At 44.2% G+C, this 17500-nt stretch overlaps 1 protein-coding gene across 14 annotated transcripts in view; it reads right to left on the reverse strand.

Moving 5' to 3' along the window:
* NR2C1 (nuclear receptor subfamily 2 group C member 1) overlaps window positions 1-17500 on the reverse strand; it is a 171171-nt gene that overhangs the window by 88740 nt on the left and 64931 nt on the right. For 13 of the 14 annotated variants that reach the window (XM_085897226.1, XM_085897225.1, XM_085897217.1 and 10 more), the window contains one exon: window positions 10983-11083. In XM_085897226.1, the coding sequence (XP_085753352.1) occupies window positions 10983-11072 (90 nt within the window). In that variant the 5' untranslated portion in view covers window positions 11073-11083. Of the gene's footprint in view, window positions 1-10982; window positions 11086-17500 lie in introns of all 14 variants that reach the window. The other variant, XM_085897224.1, reaches the window with a different exon arrangement.

A 17500-nucleotide genomic window follows, 5' to 3' on the forward strand; every position in this document is an offset into this window, starting at 1 on the left:
ATAGATCTCCCTCTTTATGCTATCTTGTGATGTCACAATGTCCCCAGTTGAGAGCTTTAGGGTTTCAATTTGCCTTTGATGTGTGGTCTTTTTATCAAAATGAAAGAAAAATTTTGTTGGCGAGTCCAAATTATAAATCTGATCCATCCGTAATCGGATCATTGCACCTTTCACTTGATAGTCAACAAGATCATTTAAAAGGGCCTTTTTTCCAGTAGGAGATGGTTATTTGTTGCACTGGGGTTGTTTGCAACATCAGATTGTAATTTCAGTATTTCTTTTTCAAGTACAATCCTTGCCTCTTTTGCACTAAAAGATGAGAAGTGATTCAACTGTTGGCAAAAGATTGTAATCTGTGCCTTTGCATCGTCCCACCATAATCTAGGGTTACTTAAAACTGTTCTTTCGTTCGATGAGGCTATTCCAAAACACTCTAAAGGCTTCACAAAAAGTAACATTCTTAAGTAACATGACGTTAAACTTCCAATATGGACTGCCATGTTGCTGCAGAGCAAGCTTAAAGGAGAATGTTGTAACCAGATGATCAGAGAAAAGAGAGGGCACGATATCAGATTTTAATATCTTATCAAGCATTGTTGCATTGACATAAATTCTGTCTAACCGAGCTTGAGTGTGTCTCTGGGACACACATCTTAACCAAGTGAAGTGACGTTGTCTGGGGTGTTGGATACGCCAAACATCCATGAGGCCCACAGTTTTTATAAATTTTTTCTAAAGTTTTGGCAGATTTTGGATGTGGCTCCACACTGTTTCTGTCTAAAGCAGGGTCAAGGGGACAGTTGAAGTCACCACTCATTATAAAGCAGCAGTTCAAGTAAATTGTGCTTAGAAAGGCCTCTAGTTTAAGGAAGAAGTTATACTTTTCAGCATTCTCTTTGGGGACATAGATGTTTACAAAAATAAAGATTTGATTGTTGGCAATGAACTGAAGACAAGCCAGACGTCCAGGAATTATTTCATGATAATGAACTTGCAAGAGCGTTAATGAAAGAGAGACAAAGAAAGCAATCCCAGCAGTGAAGGAATTGATATCATTGAAGAACCACTGACCCTTCATGAGCCTTCTGCATTGGGCTTGGGCAAGTCAGATCTCCATGCGTTTCTTGCAATAACAAGACGTCCAGGTGCAAACGCCGTGTCTGATCTTTTACCTGAACTTTGTGTTCTAAACTAGCGCCACCATTAATGTTTAGACTTCCTAAATTAACATCCATGTGCTTAGAAAGGTAAAGAAGAAAAATAAATAAATAAGAGAAACACACCATGAGGACCTCACTTAAGAAGCTCCTGTCGAGCTTTCTGGATCATTTTTTTTTAACCTGTGCTTTTGAGCCTCAGTGAAGTTTGGGGTGACAGGGTTACGCACAATTTCTTTCAATTTCGTAATTAACACCGGAAGATCAGGGAAATCATCTTTCAGTTCAATATTTCTCTTGTGATAAGAATCCCTCAAGAAGTCCCGAAGCTCGTCATCCGAAGGTCTGCTTTCAGCCTTTAGAATCTGAGAGGACTCATCTTGACCTTTACCATCAGATTCCTCACATGAGAAATCAATTGCTGCTTCAGTTTCATTGTGAGCATCACATGATTGATCGATTTCAATGAAACAATCTTCTTCGGCCCCTTATATATCAGAGTTACGTCTGGGGATTCTTCGGAATGCAAGAGAGTGGACTCCAAGCCTGTCCGTGACATGGCCACGGTGCTCGGTTCATGAGTGCCATTCTCCATTGCAGAATTTAAACTATCCTCCATTGTTTCCTCAGTGTCCTTATTTGTCTCATTTAATGCATTGTTAGAGAGAGACTGTGAAAGTTTATCTTCCTCCTGTGACTGTTGGATATGGGAACAGTCAACGTAAGGAACATCATTGTTCGAGAGGATGCTCTCTGTGGGGTTGAAAACACTGATTGGGATTGGCAAGTTTGATACGATTGTTTCATTGATAACGTTTGTACAAGCGGACGTTCCTGGATTACTTTCTTCTTCCAGAAAGGCAAATCTGTTATTACATGGAATTCCAGTAATTACATTTTCACTGATTTGCCTTTTACCAGAAGGTGACACACGTGTTGCAAGGGATTTACGTTTTTTAACTTTTGAGATGGTAATGAACCCCTCACTTACACTGTCCATTGGCTCATTGGGAGGGGGCATGTCCACTTGTTCAGTTAATTTATCCTGCACGTCATTGAGAGGGGGAGTGTCTGCTTGTTGAACAAGTTTGTATTGTATGTCATTGGGAGGGGGCGTGTCCACTCCTTCAGCCAGTTTATCCTGTACGTTCGTTGAAAGGGAAACGTTAACATTAATCTGTGAGCCGTTGTTACTCGGTTCGGCCGTGAGAGCTGCGTTTTTCGAAGAGGGCAAAACTGTTTAATGTGTGCCACTGCACCACAATCAAAGCACTTTAGAGTGTCAGTGTTAACATATACTTGGTAGTCGTGACTATTAACAGTGAACTTTAAAATGACGTTCAGAGAGGGATAATCCTTGTTGAGTACCATAAATACTTGTCTACGGAAACCCATCACGTGACTGGCACGTTCATCTTTACAGCCCAAAGGGAGCATTATTAGGGGGGACATACTGTGTCCCAAGAGCTGCAGCGCTTTCAGGATTACATTACTGCTCAGGAATGGTGGTACATTTGAGATAACCACTTTCTGAGCAGGAGTATCTAAAGAATACGTCATCACAAAGTGTCCAGAGTCGAGGGACAGGCCTTGTTGAATGATGAGAGCAATGTGCTCTTCGTCGGACACAAACACGGTAACTCATTTATTCATCCGCGACGTGGCACGTACCTCACCAAACCCAATTATGTTCCCGATCTGAGAACAATCGATTCCACCGAAACACCATCCGGTGGGGAGCATGCGATGCCATTCTTGCGCGATAACCGTTCGAAAGCGGCATATCGCTGCGAGTGAGCGGCCGCCACGTTTCAACACACGACGCTCGACAACTTTTCCCGAAACTTGGGAAAGGGAGCGCGAACTGAACAAAATTAGGAAAGATAAGCGAAATAAAAAATCAAAATAAAGGTTGAAAGTGAAAAGTTTTTGAATTTTGAAACGACTAACAGGGCACCACCCAGGAACCGACAATACCCTGACCAGCGCTACGACGTGCTCTCTCTCTTCTCTACACAGAGGGGAAACACGGGAAAACCTCACAAACAAAACACACGAACACAGAGGAACGAAATGGGCAATGTGGAAACACAAACCAGCAAACGGAGGACAGGTATTCACGCCATAAAGCAAGCAGCAGCGATGACAGTACACACAACGTACCAATGGCCAGCAGGGGGCGAGCGAGAGAGAGAGAGAGGGGGGGAGAGAGAGAGAGAGAGAGAGAGAGAGAGAGAGAGAGAGAGAGAGAGAGAGAGAGAGGGAGAGGGGGAGAGAGAGAGAGGGGGAGAGGGAGAGGGGGAGAAAGAGAGAGGGGGAGAGAGAGAGGGGGAGAGTGAGGGGGAGAGAGAGAGAGGGGGGAGAGAGAGAGGGGGAGGAGAAAGAGAGAGGGGAGAAAGAGAGAGGGGAGAGAGAGAGGGGAGAGAGAGAGGGGGCGAGAGAGGGGGAGAGAGAGAGGCAGAGAGAGAGTGAGGAGGAGAGCGAGAGGCGGAGAGAGAGAGAGAGGCGGAGAGAGAGAGGGGGAGAGAGAGAGAGGCGGAGAGAGAGAGGCGGAGAGAGAGAGGCGGAGAGAGAGAGGCGGAGAGAGAGAGGCGGAGAGAGAGAGGCGGAGAGAGAGAGGCGGAGAGAGAGAGGCGGAGAGAGAGAGGCGGAGAGAGAGAGGCGGAGAGAGAGAGGCGGAGAGAGAGGCGGAGAGAGAGGCGGGGAGTGAGGGGGAGAGAGAGGGGGAGAGAGGAGGGAGAGAGAGGAGGGAGAGAGAGAGGGGGAGGGTGGGAGAGAAAGAGAAGGGGAGAGAGAGAGAGAGAGAGAGAGAGAGAGAGAGAGGAGGGGGGGTGGGGGGGTTCCAGCAGATGTAACACCCAGTTTAACACCCATCCAAGAGACAGCACACACACTGATGGAGAGAGAGGGTGAGAGTGAGAGTGAGAGTGAGAGTGAGAGTGAGAGTGAGAGTGAGAGTGAGAGTGAGAGTGAGAGTGAGAGTGAGAGTGAGAGTGAGAGTGAGAGTGAGAGTGAGAGTGAGAGTGAGAGTGAGAGTGAGAGTGAGAGTGAGAGAGGGAGAGGGAGAGAGAGAGAGAGAGAGAGAGAGAGAGAAGGAGGGGGAGAGGGGGGTATTCCAGCAGATGTAACACCTAGATTAACACCCATCCAAGAGACAGCACACACACTGATGAATCACCCTGCTCATGAAACACCAGGATGACAGTCTATAGCTGGATCAGGATTCCAACCCAGGCGTGACAGCTTAGCGCAAGCGTACCTACTTCTCAGCTATCCTGCCAAGATGTGGTGATCGATTGCTTTTCTTATCACTGAAAGGATTTTCTTAACTCATTGTAATCCTCTAATTTATTTTGCCTTCCAAACTCCTGAGATGTCCCCATGGAGAATCGAGCCACAGTATTACCATGGAAGCTTGTCGAGAACAAAGCTTTTTTATATGGATCTGTCTATGTCAAAGTTATGGGTCATATAATGAAAGCAGATCGTACAAAGGGGAAACATCATGTAAAATAATTGTAAAATTACACATTTTCAGTGGGCGAGCCACTGCCCGAGGCACCTCTCAACAACGCGGGGCCAAATGCAGATGAATGGGGTCTGAACGTTGTGCAAGTCGATCGATATACACAGTGACGGTGCAAATATTTTTGTGGTGTACGACCATGGCTTTCAAACGAACAACCAAGCAGCTTGTAGAGTGCTTGCGAAGTGGCTTAAGGACTCAAGCAAGTGCTCCAACTAAATGGTTGACAAGGAATGGCTGGCTTGGCAAGCGATTGCTGATTTGTCTGTTTAAACACCTCCCAAGGATGCCCGAAATGTCAAACAATGTACAAATTGGACAAATGAACACATTTTAGCAGTTGGAACTGCTGTTAAGTTCAATTCGGGAACTTATATTTAGAAATTCTTCTCATTTAAAGAGATTCTAGAGGTTATGGCATGTGCGGAAAGGACGTAAAGCCACAAACACTGGCATCTCCAGGCGTTTATTAGCATTGCGATGTATCCAGCAATTCGTAGATATGATGATGAAGCAATCGATGATATTCGGGTCCAGTGATATATCGACATACCGGTGATATATCGATATAATTTTTCATATCGATATACCGGTATTGTAATTCTAAATATACCAGTATCCTGAAAAAAAATTAAATCCATATGGAAAAAAACAAACCTGATATATCACCAACAAATCCAAGAAAAGTGATTACAATCCTTAAATACCGAACATGATTTTAAAAGCTTTGATGCACTTGGCATCTCGGCTTAGCATAGAACAGGAACAGTGAAACATGACATCAAGACATAACAGGAAGGAAGTAAGTACAGTATGTTTTAACTTTTAACCCTCAGTATCCGAGCACCCGTACAAGCAATAACATTTTTATTTGCACTCATGGTTAGTTTTAAATGCAATCGCCAATTGTTTATTATTTACATGAATCGGGTGTGTGGTGTCGTGGTAGTGGTGCTCCAAGGCAGACACGAGCGGGGGAACAGTTCAACCCTGCTTTATTGCACGAGCGAGAGCATGAGCATACGTTGCCCGTAACTCCCCTCTATTACATACTCGATGCACTCTACAAGCCACACGACTTACAGGCTCCCAGGCCACAACGGCTACAGCAACCACTACAACGCCTCAGGCGGCGCGCACTCCTATATCCCGTGCAAGCACGTGATCACGCCGACCACTCCTCCACCACGCTCCCCCACATCATGCCCTGCCCCCGCAGGCCCGCTACACCACACTCCTGCCTCCTAAAACCATGGCGTTATCTTCTCGCGGGTGTACGTGAACAGCGTGAGGTTTGACCTGATAAGCTTCAAGCCGTTGAGTCTACGCGCGGTCTGTTCGCCGATGAGCGACACCGCTGCTCCCGTATCGACCTGGAACGTGATCGGCGTTTTGTTCACTTCGACTTCCACCGTCATCGGGCGCGCCGCCGCCGGGACAATCGAAAACAGCCTCAACAACGACCGCTGGTTCCGCCCCGAGTCGCCTCGCACATCGCCGTCCATGACCTTAACGGTGGCCGGCGCCCCACGGCACAGACGCGCCAAATGACCCACCTTGTGACAATTCAAACACACGTTGCCTTTACACGGGCACGCACGGCGCAGGTGTCGACCTCCACATCCCAAGCATGTCCGCGGGGTCACCCCGCCGCACGCGCGGTCGCGCGGCGACGTCCGACCCGCATCGAAGGTCGTGCGTGCGTCCCGGGGTGCTCGCGACCCCGCGTGGCCGGTGATGGCTCGAACATCCCCACGAGTCTGCTCGACCGCTGTAGCCGTGCTGACCGCCGAGTCGAATGTAATGGCTTCACCCTTCAGCCGTAAAACCGCTGAAACCATCTTCGCATCTTGTAAACCAGCAATAAAATGATCTCTGAGCCGAGCTGGCCGCTCCCCCGCCTTGAACTTACATGCCACGGAAGAACGCTTAATCCGCGCCACAAAATCAGCGACGCATTCCTCTGCTCCTTTCGAGAGGCGATCGAACTGGTACCGAGCGAGCTGTAATGACTTCTCCGGCGCCATGTGTGCCTTCATCTTCTGCACAATGTCCCGAAACGACAGCTCGTCATCCCGGGGCCTGTTCGGTGCCACCAAATCACTCAGTAGTCGATAATGCTCCGCCGAAAGCGAAGCGAGCAAGATCGACTTCTGTTTGCTCTCATCGACAACATCATTCGCGTGGAAATAGCATCCCAATTGCTCCGAAAACAATTCGAAGTCGTCTCCGACGAAAACGGGCACAAGTCCGTATTTATCCCATCCTCGTCACCAAACTGTGGTGTCGTGGTAGTGGTGCTCCAAGGCAGACACGAGCGGGGGAACAGTTCAACCCTGCTTTATTGCACGAGCGAGAGCGTGAGCGTATGCTGCCCGTAACTCCCCTCTATTACGTACTTGATGCACTCTACAAGCCACACGACTTACAGGCTCCCAGGCCACAACGGCTAGAGCAACCACTACAACGCCTCAGGCGGCGCGCACTCCTATATCCCGTGCAAGCACGTGATCACGCCGACCACTCCTCCACCACGCTCCCCCACATCATGCCCTGCCCCCGCAGGCCTGCTACACCACAGGGTGGGCTTTAGAAAGCCTGTGCTGAGTCAGTGATCTGCGATACTGGTATGAAAGCGATACCGGTGTGATCATACCGATACAGTATTCCACGATAGCCATACCGGTGCGGCGATGGCGATGGATACCGACCTGTGTCGATTAGCAATACTGATCTCGCTTTAAAACAAAATCATTTAAAATATAAGTTGAAGTTGGAAGTAAAATAACCATTCTCATCATGGTGGGGGGGGGAGCCCTGTATGGGAATACTTTGAAAAATTACCATGTGTTGATGTATACGTCACATATTTGAACACGTCAATGGACCATTGTACATTTTTGGGGTCTGCATAAAAATAAATTACTCAATTTAATTTTTTTTTAAATAATATAAATATACCGGTACCGTATATACTGGTATATCAATATCAAAAAAAATAATAATAAATAAAAATGGATATCGAAAAGAAAATAAAAGAATTAATCGATATTGACAGAGCCTAGATGATATGAGTGAGGAAAGTGGAAAAAAAGCAACACGTTAAGAAACCATTGCAGCCTGTTCCAAATCAAGGCATTGTTGAGCAGGCCAAAAAAAAAATGGTGAATGAGACCCCAGTGAGGTGACCAAGGATGAGCGTTGATAAAGGATAATTAAATAAGGCAGTTAATTATCTTCAAAAAGGGTGTTTTAATTAACCCAAACACCCAGTTTTCATTCTTGCACTCTCTTGGAGTTCCCTTGGTATGCATGCAAAGTTTCAGGCCACGAGGTTTCATGGTTTTAGAGTTATGGAGGAGACACACACACAATGACATTTATTAATATAGTTGCAGATTACGATGAACATATTGGGTCACATAGTTCAAAACTACATCAAGATTTTGTCTCATTTAATGACCTCATGTGGGATTCAAAAATAAATACCATTTTTGGTTTCATTAATGGGAAAAGAGGCATTTGTGCACTTGCATTGCTAAAATAACTAGAAGGACACTCTTCGACATCACGACGTCGCCAGATATGCCTCCACCCACATTATTACATCATTATTCAGACTTGTTGCAAGTTTGATTTAAATCTCTGAATCCAGATTCAAAATATTAAACTCTGTTTATCAGACCATGTATCTGATAAGATTGAAATTTCAAACATAAGATAGAGAAAGAGAAAGAGAAAGAGAAAGAGAAAGAGAAAGAGAAAGAGAAAGAGAAAGAGAAAGAGAAAGAGAAAGAGAAAGAGAAAGAGAAAGAGAAAGAGAAAGAGAAAGAGAAAGAGAAAGAGAAAGAGAAAGAGAAAGAGAAAGAGAAAGAGAGAGAGAAGAGAGAGAGAGAGAGAGAGAGAGAGAGAGAGAGAGAGAGAGAGAGAGAGAGAGAGAGAGAGAGGTGGGAGAGAGAGTGGAAGAGTGTGTGAGAGAGGGGTGGGAGAGAGTGTGGATGAGAGTGGGTAAGGGTGGGAGGGAGAGGGAGAAGGAGGGAGAGGGATGTGAGAAAGAGGAAGAGGGGTGGGAGAAAGAGAGAGAGAGAGAGAGAGGGAGTGAGAAATTATCATCCACTCTATTTTGCAAGTAATCCTGTATGTAGTTATTGACTGCATCATCATTTATTGCTGCCTCCACTGTGGTTGCTGTGAGTGATTGTAACATATCATTCAACTTTGAATGACAAGGACAACCATCAACCATGATCACAATAACCATCCTGACCCTGCACACAAAACACCCATCTTTAAAACATATAAAATGTACCTAATAATTATTAGGCACAACAATCCATGTGTTGGAACTGCCATAACTTTGTCAGTTTATGTCATAGAATCATAGCTGTGGTATCAAATGTTAGGTCTATGGACACAGTTTATTTTAATGTACGACTTGGATTTATAAAGTCTCACATTTGCACTTCAAACAAAAGTAAATGGAGGAATTTGATCATTTTTGTTTCGTGACGGATATTTACATGGGATGCGGTTATGTGTAGTCCAATAACTCACATAAAAAAAATTCTGAAACATTATACTGTTGGTTTTAAAAGAAATAGCAGAAACTAAGCTTTCATTTGGTACCTCATTGGTATGTAGTACTGCTATAATGACCCCACAAGTTACCAAAGTATGAAACATGGAAATGGAGTGTGACGCGAATAGACCAGTCGCATTTTGAGGGTACCTCTAAATATTGAGCCAAAATGACAAGTTCATCCCAACTTATGCAACGTTAACATTTGATTTCATGTTCAGGATACTCTCGGGCATCAGAAAAATAGTGTCAGAGGTTTATGAGGGTGGGTGGGTACACAGGCAACTATCGTAGCCCATGGCCTATTACCTTTTACATAGCTACAAAAGCTTAATTAAACATGATAGAACAATTATAAAAAAGAAATCCAACTTTTTTCCCCCCAAAAATATCTCTTGCCAAAAACACTCCCCGGCACTCACTGATGAACCTCTGAAAGTTTGACGAAGATCCGTTTCACCGTCTTTGAGAGAAATGGCAACACCCAGACAGATGACAGCCAGACATCTGTCTTATCTATATTTAAACACTGAAGGACCAATTTTGTGCTCCTCCGAGCGGTCGCGTCACGTTTTTTCTCGGTACTGTGACCTGAACTGAAAGAAACTTCGTACCTGAAAGAGTGCATCGCACATAGTGGCAATAGTCAACCTTCAACTCTGAAGCATCGATATATTAATACTGAAGGACCAATTTTTTGCTCCTCCTAGCAGTCGCGTCACGTTTTTCTCGTTACTGTGACCTGAGACGTTTTGACATAGTGTACGTCAAAGTAGACACGTGCACAAATCAGGGGACTTCTTCACAAGGAGTAGTGTACACCAAAAATGTCGTGTACAAGGACGTTTTGTAGGCCTCATTAGGTAAGGCCATGGAGTACATGGACTGGGATCCAGCTCTTACAAGAGCCGCCACTGGTTGTCATATTGGGCTCATGGAACGGAATCCGTCTGTGACGGGGTTTCGGCTAGTAGTATAGATTTTGTGCCAGCAATTGAGATCAAGATTCACATGTCTGGAGCAGCTGTGATTGGCAAGAATGGAGCAATGGCTGTGTTCACGTTCTGGCTGTATTCCTTTTGCATCGAGAATTGTGGTATATTTATTTATTTTTGCTTTTCGTAAGTATGGTATGGGAATTTGCCTGTAGAGAATTGCACACACAAAATTAGACAATACAGTGAATGTTTCATTTGTAATTCGACCTAATCACGACTTGTTATCTGTAATTTACTACATTCCGGTATTTTATGTGAGATTCAGTTTTTCGTTTCAAGTCAATGACTGTGAAATCCATTCATTTTCCACAATGGCGGAAAATCATTGGCTTTGCACCACCGAGTTATCCAATAATCAGCAGTAGTGTGACTTGTGAGCATGTGACTGCCAAAATGGCTCGCAACTTGGGTTAAATTATTTGGATGCATTTTATGAAATGCCATTGTGATTTTGTGTTGAAGTACTTCATAGCATTGTCTTGCGATATCCATGCACTGCAAGGACCTCATGTTCCAAACAATTCAGCCAGGTCTCCCTGCATTGTGATCCGATAGAACAAATTGCGAACCTTTTGGTTGTATTTTGTTTTTTTTTAAATCCTCTTCATTTCAAATAAGACACTCATCAGAAACAAATTTTGAGCATTAAACCTGTCCACAATTTAAGGTAGTACACCATTCACAGCCACATGAGAAATGAGGAAATCAAATCCTGGACATACCTGAGAAGGTTCTGCAGCGGCGGGAGCATTGTCTGGGCTCACCGGCATCTCCTGTGAGCAATCTAAAGGCCTTCTTGGAGAATCGGCCATTCTGAACAAGTCTGCACACAAGGAAGAGTGCCATCACAGTTTGTGCTTCAAATGCATTTTTATGTCCAAGCAAGAAAAGAAGCAAACAGGAAGATTAACAAGATAAGCAGCGGGATGTGGATTAAACACCACACTCAACAGATAGTCAGGCAGAGACAAAGTAAATGAATAACGATCAAAAGTAAATTGCATAACAGCAAGACCACATTGAAGCTCAAGGAGACTTAAAATACAGAAAGAAAAAAAAAACTGCGATCCATTTATTTGTAAGTTTATCCTCAAAATTTCAGATTAATATTAACAATTAATTGAGCGAGGGGAGATCACTTTAAAAGAAAGGAAGAACAACCTAGGAGAGGGCGCAACAAACAAGGGCACAAGCTGCAACGAACCTGGCAGTGAGAAAGCTTGATCTACAATCACTGAGTGCCCACCCTTTGTGACGACCGTGCCCACCGTTTGTTGTAATCAGGAACAAGGTCATCATCGGTTCAACAAAGGAACCCCCAAATCACAAGGCTACATCACTGAGAGGTCTATAACCACAATGACTGCGAACGGCCCTGGTATGACTGAACCCATTTTGAACGTTGTGGCTCTCTGTTTGCTCCCTGCAAACCACAAGACCCCAATCAACAGTGCATGACCACGAAGAAGCCACATGTAACATATACACAGCAGAATAGCTGCAGAGTCATGTCAGATGCACCCATTATTGAAACCAGTGTGTGGAAAGCCAATATGATGACACACCTGTCTCTCCTCAGCTTGATGTGCTCTCATTCACCTGGTTCGATTGAACAATTGCTCTGAGCTTAAAGGCTCTACTTTCCGGACTCAAAAGATTTTCTCGTTCAAAAGCATTTGACATCCTTTATATTGCATACGAGAGACAGTATGGTGAGAGTCAGCAACGTATCTGACCTGACCATCACCATGATGATGCATTTTGGACTTTGATAATTGCAAAATAGACGTCACCAGAGCTTAATAATATTCTCAAATTACAATATATTGTTTTTGTTTAAGTATTCAAACCAAGAAATAAGCCATCCAAATGCTGGTTAAATATCCCACTGTCGAACACCATGATTATCAATCATTCCTGAATTTCATATTGCATGCTAAAGCCAGTCAACAATGGATGAAATCATCAATTGGATGAAATCAGTGTTGATCAAAGTATGCTAACCATCTCGGGAAGCATGGAGAAGCTGACATCTTGGGCATTAACCCTTCATCGGAGAAAAAAAAAAGTCAGCTGACAAAGACGACACTCGCCTTTACCAGCAAGACCAGATCTTAAAAAAAAAAAACACTAATCAGCTTTACTTAGCTAGGAGAGCTACCCTGAATGGACAAGCAACAAGTCGATTGGTTTTCGACCATTTCTTATCTTTTTCACAAACACGAATTATCAGAAAACTCTGGGGATGATACAAGGGTGAGAAAGCCTGACAATATCAACAGCAGATGCCACACAGCTAACCTTTGCCAAAGCACAGTTGCTAAGGAACAAACCACAAGGGTTACAAGGCCAAATTCCCTCAACCATATTTTTCTTCATTTACACATCTTTTTAGTATGAAACTGTTCCTTTCAGCAATTGCAACAAATTATTGAACAATAACGGCTATTCCTAATACAATGAATCAACATTTAAAGGATGTTATCATTGGAACCAATTCTACAACACCCGATTAATCAACTGTTTTAACAGCAAATGCCAAAATAGCTGTGTAGCTAAAATACAAACCTGGGTGATTTTTATCTGATTGAATTATATTATTATCATCTGGATCATTAGCTGGCCTGCATTCCTCATCAACATTTCAACCCTTTCAGCCAACAACCTCTCAAAACTTGGGTCAACCACAGCCACAGGTTCACATCAGTGAATCCAAGTTATTCAATCCAGAAATGTAATCTCACTTTCTAACTCTGTTATATCCATAGCTGATAGCTTTATCTATAGATCCATGTTTACCATGTGGCTAGAGGCTTTCATGTATTTCATGTATTAGAGGCGGCTTGGGATCCTAGGGTCCTGAGTTCAAGCCCCGTCGGCCGCTGAATTAATACACCAGGGGTTTGACTCAGCCTGTCATCCTTCCGAGGTCGGGATAATGAGTACCAGTTCCAGTGTGTGTACTGGTAGAGGGGCACTGCATCAGCGACACAGTCGCGCTTCAAGAAATTATAGCTACTCCGGCAGCTAAGCTGCCATACGACCACCACCATCATACATATAAATTACCTCATATTTCCTTTCACAACCATATGGGTGTGTAATTATATATATATATATATATATATATATATATATATATATATATAGTATACACACACACACACACACACACACACACACACACACACACACACACACACACACACACACACACACACACATACACAATAATAAAATCAACATATTAACAAAAGAAGTCAATTATTTCTCTGTTTTTTTATATATTGACAGCTTATGACATTTGCACATGGTACATGCTTGGGAGCCTCATTGGTATGCATTGCTGTCTGTGCTGTCGCTGATGATTTGCCAATAAGCGATGAAACCAGTTCGATATCTGAATGGGTGTGTAGCATTGGGATTCTCATGTGTGTACCATTTGTGAATGCCTTTGTAGCTGTGGAAGAACTCTGGGAAGGGTTTGATACAGCATAGCGCTTACCTTACGTAGGCCTTCTTGGTTGCTTTACGTAGCAGTTTCGGCTGGAGGAGCAAAGGAGGTGTCTATATACATACATATACACACATATATACATACTAGCGATACCCGTGCACATGCACGGAATAGCAGTACAACATAGTTGGTAGCAGATGACAGACCGTACATGGGGAATGACAAAAATACGCATTGTGAAAAATGCAAGTGGTACTATGGAACGCCAAGACTTCCCAAACATTGTCGGCATGTCCGCTAAGTGCCACAGCAATTTCATAGGGATCGTGTGACGGCGAGCCGAGTTTTTAGTGTGCAAGCTTGGTATTATAATAGAGATATATATATATATATATATATATATATATATATATATATATATATATATATATATATATATATATATATATATATATATATATATATATATATATATAAATAGACCCTGATCAAAGGCTCATCCCAGCATGTCCTCAATAAATCGGACTACAAGCTGTCTGACACGGAAAGGTTCGCGTTGGCGCACGGTTTTAACTTCGGCATTCCCAAGCAGAATATCAAGAGGGAAGACATTTTTTCCGAGTTTGAACTCATGTATGCGCAACTATCAATACATCAGGCTGTATCAAACGAAACAGACCAGGCGCTGAGGGCGAGACTATCGGACCTCGCGCATGCGTACTGTGGAATCCCGAATGACGTCGCGGATTTTCACATGCAACGGGATGTTCTCTTGGCAATACAAGGATTGAGGAGGAATGCTGCCATTCACATCTGTAAACCGGATAAAGGCACCGGAGTGGTAATCATGAATAAGATTGATTACATCGACAAGATGATGGACATCCTGAAAGACGAAACCAAATTTAAATATCTGGGCGGTGTAATGGAACATGATCGCACGCCTCAGGTGGAAGGTCAGATCGTCAAACGACTGTTGAGCTTCTCAAAGGAGGTGTACGACAGAATTAAACCTGTTGGAGCCCAACGTCCAAGAATGTAAGGCCTGCCGAAGATTCACAAGGAGAATATCCCTCCAAGACCAATACTGTCCATGGTGCGATCGGCACAACATGAACTTGCCAAGTGGTTGGAAGAGATCCTGAAACCAGTATTGGATTAACTTTCTCATTTCGTGGTTAAGGATTCCTTCAGATTTGAAGAATCAATTAGAGCTAAAACACCGACAAGTGAGGACAACATCATGGCATCCTTTGATATTAAAAGCTTGTTCACAAATGTACCATTGACGGAGACGATTGAGATATGCGCACATTTGCTGTATCACGCCGATCTGGAACAACCGATGATTTCGGAACACGTCTTCGTGGAATTAATAAACACAGCAACAAGGGAGGTGGAATTCAGTTTTAACGACATGATGTGTGTTCAAACGGACGGTTTGGCCATGGTTTCTCCATTATGCCCAGCTCTTGCAAATATCTTTGTGGGCTATCACGAAATGCAGAAGCTGACTGGTCAGCAAGGGGTCAATTCCCCAATCATACACTATCGGTATGTTGATGACATTTTAGCTTCGTTTAGTCTCAGATGGCATGTGACAATTTCCAGGCATGGCTCAACACTCTCCATCCAGCGCTGAAGTTTACCACGGAGCTGGAATCGTCAAACACGTTACCATTTTTGGACGTGTTAGGTGATAGATCCAACCTTGGTTTCACAACATCCATCTACCGGAAGCCCACTTCACAGGGCAGTATACTCGCTGGGACTCCTTCAGCTCCACGTGAAACAAAATTGCCTTGATCAATATCCTGGTTAACGGAGCACAGAGGATTTGTTCACCTTGTAATCTCCCTGCTGAAATGGACAAAATCATTGAAAAAAACTCGGTGAGAATGGTTATCCTGAGCATATAGTTAAGAGATACATAGTCAAGTATCTAAACACGACAAAAGATCGGAAGATTGGTCCGGACAAATGTCCAGTCAATATCAGGATGCACTGGAAAGGGCAATCATCATGAAGGTTTGAAGTACAAATCAGACATATCATGTCCAACACATTTCTGGCTGTGCAACCCCGAGTAATCTTTACCTCTCACCGTTTGCTGTCGTCAGTCAACAAGGATGTGCTACGCAACTCACAAACCAGCACTGTTATTTATGAGTTTAAGTGCCGATGTGAAGCTCAGTACGTGGGCCGCACAACACTAAGATTGGCTGATCGGATCAAACAACACATCCCCTTGGCGATTCGAAGAAAGATTGTGAGGGTTAGAACACAACCAGTGCGAGCATGTAGAAATATCCAGCAACCACCGGCCACTGTATACGCTTCATCTGCCATTGCACAGCACCTGGTTGCCAACCCTATCTGTGCAGACCAGTACAATGCGGATATGTTCAGGATATTGAGCCGAGGTCGGAGCTCGTTTCATTTACGTATGTTGGAAGCAACCTTCATCCGAACCACCGATCCAATGCTATGTCGTCAAAAGGAATTTGTACGATCTCTGTGTCTCTTTCAGCATGGAAAGATCAAGGGAAGTGCGGTAACAAATGGTGAATGGACCTTAGGGGAAACCCATCTCCCCTCTCACCAGGATGCGGTTGCAAATGTCAATCATCGACGAACTCTGCTCCAGCCAATGGGAGCTTGAGGTGAAGATGATGAGCCGACCAATGGGCGTTCGGATTAACCGTGACGTCATTACGGTTGAACCAATCATTATCTACCTTATTGAGACCTGCGTATAAAGCACACGCCTTCACTTCCTTCTTCACTTGCTGCGATTTTTACCCTGAAGAGTGCAGCACGAAAAGCTTCGGTCACTATTATGTCGTGTTTGTTTGTATCCATATTAAAGTTCTGTTGTACCAAACATCTGTTCATATATATATATATATATATATATATATATATATATATATATATATATATATATATATATATATATATATATATATATATATAAAAATATATATTGTTACGAATTTGGAAGCTTACTGCACTCAACATTCAGGTCCCGAAAGAACAGTTATGTCAGTAAGCGTGTGTTTATATTTAGGGCCCCCAACCTGTGTCTAACGGGAATTACATGTGTGCGCTGTGGAGATTCCTTTGCAACAAACCTCCTTCACTTCACTCCACACACCGACGCCATCGCCCACGTGCGTTCAGCCACGTACATGGGCGGAGATTTCCATCACCTCAGACCAGGACTCTGCCCAGGAAGGCAGGGGCGTTCCCCTTGTCCAATCAGGCCACAGAAGGCGGTTTTTTCCACGACACGCCGGCCAACGAGAGTGGAGATGGCCACAGAAGGCGGTTTTCCCATGACACGCCGGCCAATGAGAGTTGAGATGGCCAAAGAGAGCGATGTATTCACCCCGGAGAAAAGAATAGAAGAAACGCCAGGCTGGGTAGTGAGGGTGGAAAAAGGATCAAGGTGGTGGAGGTCGTCATCGTGGTGATCATCATCATCATGTTGCGGATTCGAGCCCCGCCGAGCTGGATCATCGTCGCTTCTGATCTTCTCCTTGGCCTTGGTCGATTGGTGCGTGGCCGGTTAGAGAGTGTGGTACCTGGTGCTTGGAGCGGGATCGTGTTGCGGGTTCGAGTCCCGCCGAGCCGGATCGTCGAAGACCACACGAGGTGGACAGGTCCAAGCACAGGCTCTGGTCTCTAGCTCACCTGTCCTCGAGCTGGAGGCCTTCAATAAAGACCATTGGGGTCCGTGTGTGTGTGTGTGTGTGTGTGTGTGTGTGTGTGTGTGTGTGT

The sequence above is a fragment of the Eptatretus burgeri genome, chromosome 10 (assembly GCF_056783735.1).
Source record: "Eptatretus burgeri isolate ZD-2024b chromosome 10, Ebu_testis_v1, whole genome shotgun sequence".
Taxonomy (NCBI): domain Eukaryota; kingdom Metazoa; phylum Chordata; class Myxini; order Myxiniformes; family Myxinidae; genus Eptatretus; species Eptatretus burgeri.